Raw genomic sequence first — 11,135 nt, 5'->3', positions numbered from 1 at the left:
AGGTCTGAGTAGTGCAGTGGTGCTGGATGTGGAGTGGTATGGGCTTGGATAAAGTATCCACGGCATGCAGTTGTATTTGCCAGCTAATATTTCACAGTTGCCTACCAAAGTGTTGAAGCTCACCAAGACTTGTTATTCTTTGTAAGATGAATAATCATAGATTCAAGAATGTACAAGGATACCTTTCATGGGAATCTTCCAGTGATTGTGCTAAATGAATAGTGGGGGGATATTGCTCTTGTGTTTTTACAGCAAAGAAATCTACCTTTTGCTAAAATGGCAAATTGGCAGGAAACTTGCTGTTTGCTCTAAAAAAATAAATAAAAAGGGTTTTTACATACAGAGGAGCGGAGCTGGTAGTGTGCTTAACTAAAGCGGCTGAGAGATAGAAAAAACCCATCGCGGCAGCAGGCGAACAAAGAGTGTGGCATGATTTGTGTGGTTGTGTCCAGTTCTCCAGGCTAGAGAAGCTATTTTCGGGCAGATTGAACACCTCTGTAACAGCGACGATCACCAAATTAATGCAACATGCGGCACCACAGAGCTGGTCACTGTGGGCTCGGGTACTGTGGGCTACAGAAAATTAACGGTGCAGGGATTCTAAAAAGGAAAAAAAACAAAAACAAAAACAAAGACAGAAATGCAAAAAATCTCTTTCGTGGAGACGACTTCTTAACTGTCCCATGAAATCATTGCCAGGGTTCATGCATTAGAGCTATTAATTTTGTTTGGGTGTAGGTAAAAATAAATTGTTCTTTTATTTATTCACTTATTTATTCAGTATTTATTGTTTATTTATGTACTGATTCTAATTATTTTACTTTACTGGTTTTATTCCATTAGCGTGTATTTTTACTTTCCTACAGTTTATTATTTGATCCAATTGTGATTAGAATTAACATTATTACACAAACGACGGCCATTATCATGGTTTCCTGCTCCTGTTGTAGTGTGGTTTCATATGCATATGAAATAAACAAAGTACTTTACCATCCCTGCCGTGCTGTGGTGTGTTTTTGTGCAGCTTTCCACACAGGTTTCACCTCTTTTTTTTTTTTTTTTCCCATTCACCTATCTGAGCATCTACCACAGGGCGTTCAGTCTTCCACAGGCCTTTTCTCTCTGCAGCCCCCGTGCCCTGCTCCATCGCTCTCTTTATCTCTGTCCCTCTATAGTGAGGCAGTGACCCTGGGTGTGCACTGTTTGGGATGACCTCATCTTCAGCTCTACCTCCCTCTCTGTGTCTCTCGCTCTCTCTCTGGCCTGTATAATAGGAGCAGGATTAGGGCTATAATAGCGCCCTGGCTGCTCACTGCCGGAGTCTATTGTGGCTTTGTGTGGGAGGGACGCACCACCGCTCATGGCCACACTCGCATTTTGACAGAAAACATGTCCAAATACACTCCTTGGATCAGGGAACAGAAAAGACTCAATTAAATAAATGCAATTAAGTTGTGTGTGTGTGTGTGTGTGTGTCTTCAGGGGCACGAGGGACACGTGGAGACAGTGATAGACCTCAGGCGGCGTATATAGGTTGTCATGCCTCTTTTCTAACAAACCAATACCCACATGATTTTTAACATATATCCCCCAAGGACACACATGTTCACTCACACACAAACAAAGCCAATTAGTGGGGAGAAGACTTGTCCTCTGCTGCCCCCTAGCGGCCGCTCCGCGCATCGCCTCCATCTTCCAGAGGTCAACGAGCGCTTCGTGACACTGAGCATCTTCTCCACAGTGCTGCTGCCTCCCTGCATCATCACCGCTCCACTTTCTACTGCTCAGATCAAGCGGTGGAGGCAAAGCACGCTTCTTCCCGGACGGACTGAGTGAGCGAGTGAGTGAGTGAGGCCTCGAGGTGGTCCATCAGCATCCACATCTTTAGGAGTCACAGTGAGCGTGGAGAGCGGTGATGATGAATGGCGGTGCTGACTGCAGGACTGGACCTGGGCCCTAACCTGAGGAGACAGTAGAGAGAGAGGGGGGGAGAGAGAGAGGGAGGGGAGAGGGAGAGGGAGGGGAGAGAGGGAAGAGAGAGAGAAGGAGAGAGGGAGAGAGAGAGGGGGAGGAGAGAGAGGGAGGTAAGAGAGAGGGAGAGAGAAGGAAAAGAGAGAAGAGACAGAGGGGGAGAGAGAGGGAGAGGGAGAAGGAAAATAGAGAGAGAGAAGAGATAGAGAGAGAGGAGGTAAGAGAGGGAGGGAAGAGAGAGGGAGAGAGGGGGAAGAAGAGAGAGAGAGACATAAACTAAAAGCGAGAGAGAGGGAGAGAGAGAGAAGGAAAAGAGAGAGAGAGAGGGAGGGGGGAGGAAGAGAGAGAGAGAGACATAAACTAAAAGCGAGAGAGAGGGAGAGAAGAGAGAGAGAGGTAGGGAAGAAAGAGAGAGAGGGAGAGAGACCGAGCTTATTTTGTAGTTGCCGAGAGCCGCGTGACAGGTGAGACATCATACTGCTGCTCGAGCTCGGGGTTCACAAAGTGAGTGAGGTGGAGGTGGAGGTGTGGGGGAGGGGAGGGGGAGGAGGAGGTGGGTGGGGGTGTACTGTGTGTTTTCTTGTCGGAGGTCCTCATTCCCGGCCGCTTGATTTCAGTTTGCAGATGCCGACAGATGTGCCCGAAGACAGGCTCAACAACGAGGAGACAGAGACCAAGGTAAGACGCAGCCCTGACATCCAGTGTTGTTATTCTTTTTTTGTTTGTTTGTTTGTTTGTTTATTTGTTGTGTTTTAATCAGCCAATCAGGTTCGGGGAGAAGTGGTGGGATGGTTGATATTCTGCAGGGGTTTATTGAGCTGCCAGTGTGTGGGCCTGTATATGTGTGTGTTTTAGGTAGGTGGTGGTGCAGGGAGGTGGTGTCCAGCATTGTAATCACTTTCTCTTTCTATTCACAAAATCATTTCATCCAACTTTTGTCTGATTGGGGGATTATTTTTGCTTGTTGAGCCTCCGTAGATGGCTTTAGTTTGTATGTAGCATTATACACTACTGCAGAATTAGTTAGGGATAATGAGATATGTCAGTGTTTCACTTGATTGTTTGTTCTGTGACATATCTGAATTTATATTTTGTGTTTTGGGAATATTTTTGGTCCCCAAAAATAATGTGACACATTTCATTTGATTTGTATCCATGCACAGGCATATATGCACCCGTATCCCAATAACCTGAACTCATTGTGAGTAGTGTGTCAAATGACAATGTGGAAGGAGCCCTCATAGTGAAAACATCCACAGATAATATCACCTGACCCTCTCAGCTCTGTCATATCTATTTTAACTGTTTTGTTTTTAGACCCTGCTGCAGTATTCTGTTGTTTTCAGTTTACAGGGTTTAAAAACCCACTGTATGCTAGCTACCCTGCACTGAAAGGCAGACAAAGTTAGCGATTAGCATTAGCTGGTGAACATAATTGATCATTCAATATTTAAACAATCAGATATTTCCCTCAGGAGTTGGTGGGGACCAAAACAAAGCTAAAAGTAGAGTGAATATATGACTTACGTGAATCAAGAACACAAACTATGCTCCGAATGAATAATAATGTCACTCTGACTGTGTACATGTAGCCAAGTGTTTGCTTAAAAGTTCGGCAGTGAGCTTCAAAAGTAGCGTTGTGCTTACAGCGTGTTTCTGCTGCCCCCAGGTGGCCAAACATTAATTGTGAGGAATACCACCTCAGCCTGTGGGGAAAAAATGTGTTGTATTATATCTTCTCTGTCTGTTGATTTCACTTCAAAATAACCCTGATGATGTCGTCAGGAGTTATTTTGGATTTAGGAGGTAGGTAAAGTTAGCTATTAGCATTAGCTGGTAAACATAGGCCACAGTAAGTGGATCATTTAATATCTAGGAAACCAGTTGTTTCCCTTCGGAGTTGGTGGAGACCAAAAGAGAGTAAATATTGGACATTAACCAGGAGAACACAAATATGGCTCCAAGCGAACGCTAATGTTGATCCATGTTTGTGTGAGCGTAGCCAGTCGTCTCGCCAGTGCCCTTAAACGGTAATAATGTCAGTGTTGTGTTTACAGCTTGTTTTCTGCTGCCCCCAAACTGGTTAAAGGTCAGTTTACTCACCCCGTGTCTGTGGAGGAGCGTCGTCAATTTGTTTTGAAATTCATACTCATGATGTCATCAGAGTTATTTTGGATTGAGACTTCAGATATTTGACAGAAAACCAGTTTTGTAGCCTAAACTAAGTATTTGAGAGGCAGGGAAAGCCTAATGAATCAGAATCAGTAATACGTTATTGATCACGAGGAGGAAATTGGGTTACATAACTCTTGTAACGCCTCGTACTACACTAGGAGTACAGTGTAGATAATACTGAGTAATATCTAATTGACAATAATACACATTCATACGTATAAATAAATACTACAAGCGTGTCCCTCTCTCCTCCAGTGTGACAGTATGACTCTGTCCAGCACCCCGACTGTTCGCAGAGGAAGCACTCCTCTTCCGATTAAGCACCAGCTCAGACGAGAAGAGGCCGTCCATGACGACTGCGACTGGACATCAGGTGCAGCTGGACCTTCTGCCTCACCGATCAGCTTCAGTCCGGCCTTGGATGACACTCTGACTGTGACCGTGGAGGGCAGACCTGATGGGCCTTTAAGAATCGCCCTGCTGGGGCAGAACGGCGTGGGGAAGTCTTCTCTGGCCCTCGCCCTCGCCGGGGACATGGACAGGGCCGCGTCTGTGGATTCTGAAGGTACAAAGGACCGACACAGAGCAGTATAATGAAGTGGAGAGGCAGCGTTCGTAGTGAGCAGCAGGTAAATAAAGCACAGCACCCATCTCCCATGTGAGACCTAACCGCTGCTCTCCCTGTCCTCAGGAGAGGGTTACGTGCGCACAGTCACCGTGGATGACGAGGAGAGCACCATCATTATCTATGACAACTGGAGACAGGTGAGCCAAACAACACTTCCCCGTTCCCACCCTCCCTGCTCCCTCATTAGGCCACTCAGCCCTCTCTGCAGCCACATACAGCATGCTCAGCTGCTCTCTGGCATTTCTGGCAGTGGTACATACAGTACATGTACATCTGATCTTGTCAGGAGGCCGAAGGGATTTGAAGAAGAAGCTCAAAATGTATGTTTTTGATGTCTGATATGCTTTTCCTGACACCAAATTTTATTTTCTTTATATTTTCTGTGATGCACATGAGAATAAAGTGCTTTATCAGGAGATGAGCTGGGAAAATAGTTCCTAGATTACGAGTGCATAGAGAATAATTTTAAAAAAAACTGACTCTGCAACTGCACCAATGCATTCATATATACAGCACGTTGGACTTTGAGCATATCCCAGCATGCATGGGGCAGACTGTGGCGTTAAATTTGTACTCAAAACAAACAGGGGGCAGGGTATCACCAGAGTAACCGCTCACTGCTGCTAACTGTAGCTGCCATTAGCTAGTGAGCCGCATTAGCCAAGCAGTAATTAAGCAGTCCGGACTGGGAGCTCAGAGCACCAGGGGAGCGTTTGTGTTCACACCGCTAGCACAGGAGCTTTGTACAGTGAAGCGCCAGGGCTAGCTGGTTAGCATGCTAAACATGATTTTAGTTTTGAATGTTTGCGCCCAGAATTCTTACATAGTGCACCTTTAGACAAATCGCCCACAGGCTTGTGATTACTACGTGTAGATTTCTACAAATTGTTACAAAAAAGAAAATGAAGAGAAACAGATGCACGCTGAGTATGTAGCACATTCAGATGTGCTCATATTATACATCTGGACTCGTGGCGTTGTTTATTGTACTTGACGGCAAACGAAAAACGATGCCAAGCTCAGAGAAACGTTGTGGCCAAAAGAGTGACAATAAATCTGCTGCATCTGCCTGACTGAGGAAAGCTCATTATCAGGTTGTTTTGCACACTTTTTTACTCTTTTCCCTGGAGTGTTGTTCAGATGAATCTGTGTGTGGATGTGTGTGAAACAGAGAGAGACAGAGAGAGAGAGAGAGAGAGAGAGAGAGCTGCCCACAGAGCAGATGTGCCAAATGACTGCATTGATGTTTTTGATTTAGGTGGACGTGTGAGAAAATAGGAAAACACAAACTCGCGACACAATCTGTCTTTTTTGATGTGTGGTTTGTTGTGTGCCGCTCGTTGTGTAATGAGTTATATTTATTGTGAGAGACGCAGTAATGGTCGCCTTGAAAGGAATTTTCTTATGTAATTGTTGCATTACGCCTGCGAGTGCAAACGTTGCCTTCGGGCGGTGCTCTATTCTGGACTTAATCAGAAATAAATGAAAAGTCAATGGACCATGGCGGCTCCGGCTAAAGACTGGTTGAGGTATAGTCAGTTTTCTATGTGAAGGATTTACTTCAGGAAATTGGATTTGTGGGATTTTTTTCTTTCTTCCCAGAAGAGAATGAGTGTATGTGTGTGTGTGTCAGCTAGAATTCAAGGTGTACTGCATTTTCAGTTATTCCACAGTAGTAATTTCTCACTTAACCACAGGGGATTTTAGATAGAGCTGCTTTTTCTGCAGGCAGCACTTCCTCTGTTATTCTGCACAGAAAGCTTTGACAACAGCATTTATGAGAGCAATGAAAAGTCAAACGTTTGTGCTCAGAGTCTGTCCTCACACCTCGCCTACGGTATATTTAAATGGCAACCACTGTATGGTCTCTGTGCGTCCCTCAGGACCTGTCGGCTCTGCTGTGTGAGGTGTGTGTCCTGGTGTTTTCAGTGACCGACAGGCGTAGTTTCCACCGCACTGCTCAACTCCGGCTTCTCCTGAGGGAGACTCAGCCCCAAACCCCCATCATCCTCGTCGGGAATAAGAGCGACCTCGTTCGCACACGCGAGGTCACCTCTCAAGGTAAGACGAACGTCCTTTTGTCACCTTTACCATACTGGCCTTTTCCTCACCTGTCTTATTGTTTCCTTCCATTGTGGCTTTTATCTTCACGGTTGGTGTTGACATTTTCAGATCTTTATCTCTGTCGGTAAACACTAACGTACGGTGAAATCTGTGAAAATGTAAATGTCAGTGTCTCAGCTTCATCGCAGTGTGGGAGTATGTAGGAAGTCACAATTACAGTTAAAGCAGGAGAGCCTACACTGTGAGTACAATGATGTACTATTACACCGCCTGTGTACGGCTTACCTCCCAACAAAAAATTTGGTTTTCAAACTCAAAGTATTTCTCTACAATATAGTAAAACACACGCAGCTTTGTAAGCAACAATCAAAGGGAAAGTTTTGGAAAAACATCTAGAGTTATTCTTTATTAAGAGTGTAGAGTTGTGAAGGAGTTATTTTGGGTGGTTCACCGTGGTCCATACGACCCTTTGGACATAAAACTTGAGGTGGATTTCTGCAAGACACATCCAGTCACAGAGCTTAAATGATGCTGTGTGCTGTCAAGGGTGGGTGGAAAATAACTGAAAACACAATATGCATCCTAAAGATATAAAAATCTAAGAATTTTGCAATAAAACGTTTATTTTGTTGAGGTGTGTACTTACATTATCCCAAATGTTTCCAACAATGTTCAAACTCAGATAAATCCACACGTTTACTCAAGGTAACGGTGGGTTTCATTTGGTCACCTGTTGCTACTTGAGGAAAAGGGAAGTCTGAAAACAAGACTAAACTAAAGGTTAATAAAACTTTAAAACATTTATGTCATCTTTGAACATTTGTTCCGGGTGTTCAGAAGGTCTGGATCTGCACCCGACACTCTCTCTCTTCCACTGAGCAGCTCAGTGTATGTGGATTTCTGTGGATTTTTTTGATTTCTGGATTCTTTTTGGATTAATTAAGGGTATTATGTATTATCTTTTCAAATTTAGGAAACATTTTGATTTTGCATCAGCTCTGACACTGCCATGATGCCTTCTATGTTCCTATGTTGTGTAACGTTTGAGGTCCAAAGAATTTTTTTCAGATTAGAATACAAAACTGGGAAAAAATCACTTCTGGATCCAGCAGCCATATCAACCAGTTGGAGATTTGAAGGGAGATGAGGGGTAATGACATCCTCCTTGTTAGCAAAATGACCAAAATGCATCCCCCTGTTTACCCACCATCCCCCTGCTCCATCCAACAGGAGCAGAGCAAGTGTGCAAGTCAGTATCTGTGGTACCGACCGTGGCTCTGAAATGTCAGTGGCCTTTCTTTGATCACTCAGTAGTGCTAAAAATACACTCGCAGACAAAGCCACCTCTGTGACAGAATACTTTAGAGATGACCACAGTGTGTTGGTCGGTGGTGTACAGGAAGGGGGTGCTGCCATTGTGCCAGCCCCTGTTAAAAAACAACAAATTACAGACTGGTAACAACCATGACCGTCCAAACAAAGCCCGGCCCACTTCAAACCAGTGAGAACACAGACGTCCAGAAAGCTCTCATGTGAAAATACCCAGATCCGTTCCAACTATGGCAGACAACAGTGTGTTGCTTTCAGGCTCCATCACTCATTGCAAGAGGCTGATGAAGAAAAGACGTTTTCATGGCCTTTAAATTAGTTTGCAGTGTTTACAGTCTTTGCCTAGAGACTCATTAAAGTGAAGCTGAGGTAGGATATCTGCAGCTCGTCGTGGTGTTGTTGAGATAAAACTGATGTAGCATCCTCTCTACTGAATTGCCTGAGGGGCTATAGGCACACAAGCCCTTATATCTCTTGGTTTCATATTTGCTCTGTTATCGTCGGTCTTCCTCTGACATGTTTACAGTGACTGAGTTACTTGTCTTGATTTTTTTTTTTGATAGGCACCAAGTATAAATACACCTGTAAGTCTAAAAAAACCCAACCATCTGTGCTCATCACACCATGAACTTGTTGATAAAAAGCTTCCTGTAATTGCTTGCAAGTATGTTTTTTTTTTACAAAATGGGGTAGAAGATATTTCACCAAGTGTTACCCTCTGGTACAAAGCAAGCCTAAGTACCCTCCTTGATGAATGAATACCAGTTGTTTTTAAAGGAAATGATGTGTTATCACATAACTGCACATTCACGGTCTGATTCCAGTTGCGTATGCGATATGCCTCTCTCTTTCTCTCTCTCTCTATCACTATCTCCATTATCAACTATCGAATAAAGTCAAAAATGAAGCAAGAAATCCTTTAATTTGTTTAAGTGCTGTGGAGTTAACTGTAAAACATCCCAAAAATATGACTTGTAAATTGGTTTTTGGCTGTGCTACTGTATTGCATTGAAAGGTATTTCTGTTATTTTGTCCACCCCTTAAAGTTGACAAATTAGGCCAGATTGTAAGGAGACATATTATACTTTTTTTGTTTATTTCCTTTCCTTCAGTTATTTATAGACGTTCTAGTGCACGAAAAAGATCTTGAAAGTCCGCACCAACAGAAGCTCGTCTCTCCCACAGAAAACACTGCTCCTGAAACGCCTCATCAGTAGTCCCGCCTTTAATTCTGTGACTTTGTGACATCACACTACGTCAGAGTCACACATTTGCATTATTTATGCCTAAGCAGCTAGTTTGGCACGCAAGAAGTGATTTAGCACAGCTGCTCTGTTGTTGTTAGCAGTGCTGGCTCAGGCGTGTGTGAGCTGACCAATCAGAGCAGACTGTGTATCCAGGAGCTAAAACAGAGAGAGAGAGAGAGAGAGAGAGAGAGAGAGTATGAGGAAACTGATGTGTTTTTTTGAGCATTAAATCATGTAAACCTATTCTAGTAGTTACCAAAAATAAAATGATCAACCTGAAAAAGAGCACAATATGTCTCCTTTAAGATTATGTATCTCTCGCTGTATGTCAACCCTTTCTGGCTTATTAAGTTTTCATTATCAGAGTCCTGTAGCGCTGGTCACTGTCACCCTGGATTAAAACTTCAAAGCTGTGACAGCTGACGTTCTCCTTATTCTCCCCTCTCCTCCCCTCCTCTTCCCTCCTCTTCCCTCAGAGGCCATGTCCAGCGCCGCCCTCTACAACTGCCTCTATCTGGAGATCTCCGCCTCTCTGGACCACCGTACTCCAGAGCTCCTAGAGTGCGCCGTGAGGCTAGCCAGGGGCCAGCCCCCCTGGCCCCCGGGGGCCAGCGCAGAGGACATGATCGACGGAGGTCAACGCGAGAGCATCACCTCCCGCGCCAAACGTTTCCTGTCCAGCCTGGTGCCTCGGTACCCGCGAGAGCGAGAGGTGGGCAAGTTCATGAGGCAGAAGTCCCGCTCGTGCCACGACCTGGGGGCGCTGTGATGGGGCTCCGTGGGGAGTTTCATGTTCAGATTGTAAACAGAGGTAGCTGGAGGTGATGTAGTATACCAACAGAGAGAGGGAGAGGGAGTGATGCAGCAAAGATATGTGAGAAACAGAGGAGGCGTGAAGGTGCCAGAGTGATGGCAGGACAATGTGAGGGATCATCAAGCGCATCCAGCTGAGGTAAACAGAGAGGATGACAATATGTTAGTGGTGTTTATCTGTAGGACGATATAGAAATTTTATACACAAGACTTAACGCAGAGGAAGATAAAATACTGTTGTAGAATCCATGTAAATAAACTATCATAGTGATACGTAATTGAGCTAAATAAATTTTTTTTGAGGTCTTGAGAAAGTCGCCGAATGTTTGCTTTGTTATTAATTGAGTTGTCACATTCTGCTTACAGCCGCTCGAGCCCGGGATAAAGTCATGACCACACACATCCAGAGCTCATTAGCGGGTCAGACTTTGCTGATGATTCCTGTTGTGTTCAATTACTCTCAGCTATCGTGGTATCCATGGGGACGGGAGGCAGTAAACCGGTGAAATGCCATCAAGGAGAGAAGGGAATTAAAGAGATAAAAACTGGACTAACAGAGCTCAGCATGGCAATTAGAGCATGGAAGCCTGATTATTGTATATAAAGTGATTGTTGCCATGTTACGGTTGTCAAGGAGACCTGAATTACTGAGACGTACACAATATGTCCACTTCAGCTCTGCGACTATACCTTTTAGTGTAGATGTAGAGATAGGAAGGCCAATGCAGCAAAAATTTTATTTTTAAACAAAAAAATTCAACTCCAATTTAAAATGCAGAGGATCGTGTCGGATACGAGCTTCTCTGCACTCATCTGTATCACTCTCTACCCTCAGCACTTCCATCCTCCCACTCCCTCCCACACGTGCACAAAGATTTAGCACATCACAGGTCGTTAAACCCATCATT

General features: G+C 44.4%; 1 protein-coding gene across 2 annotated transcripts; it reads left to right on the top strand.

Annotated features, from left to right (window-relative positions):
• Positions 1-2,351: 2,351 nt before the first annotated feature.
• On the top strand, positions 2,352-10,544 carry LOC311258537 (GTP-binding protein REM 2-like). 2 transcript variants are annotated; one of them, XM_084354874.1, is made up of 6 exons: positions 2,352-2,435; positions 2,589-2,649; positions 4,402-4,711; positions 4,838-4,911; positions 6,658-6,835; positions 9,891-10,544. In XM_084354874.1, exons 2-6 carry the CDS (start codon positions 2,596-2,598, stop codon positions 10,181-10,183), a joined length of 909 nt encoding a protein of 302 aa, XP_084211000.1. In that variant the 5' UTR covers positions 2,352-2,435; positions 2,589-2,595; the 3' UTR covers positions 10,184-10,544. The 2 variants fall into 2 exon arrangements, with proteins under 2 accessions (XP_084211000.1, XP_084210999.1); XM_084354873.1 differs by having other exon boundaries at positions 2,393-2,475.
• Positions 10,545-11,135: the final 591 nt, after the last annotated feature.

This window comes from Pagrus pagrus (genome assembly GCF_965226575.1).
Source record: "Pagrus pagrus genome assembly, chromosome: 6".
Lineage (NCBI taxonomy): Eukaryota > Metazoa > Chordata > Actinopteri > Spariformes > Sparidae > Pagrus > Pagrus pagrus.
The sequence above is the reverse complement of the archived record's forward strand: the minus strand, read 5'-3'. Positions and strand labels throughout refer to the sequence as shown.

Coding starts and splice junctions, on each gene's coding strand:
- LOC311258537 (XM_084354874.1), top strand. CDS start 2,596: ATGCCGACAGATGTGCCCGAAGACAGGCTCAACAACGAGGAGACAGAG. Junction 4,712..4,837: donor CGCGTCTGTGGATTCTGAAG/GTACAAAGGACC, acceptor CCCTGTCCTCAG/GAGAGGGTTACGTGCGCACA. Junction 4,912..6,657: donor TCTATGACAACTGGAGACAG/GTGAGCCAAACA, acceptor TGCGTCCCTCAG/GACCTGTCGGCTCTGCTGTG.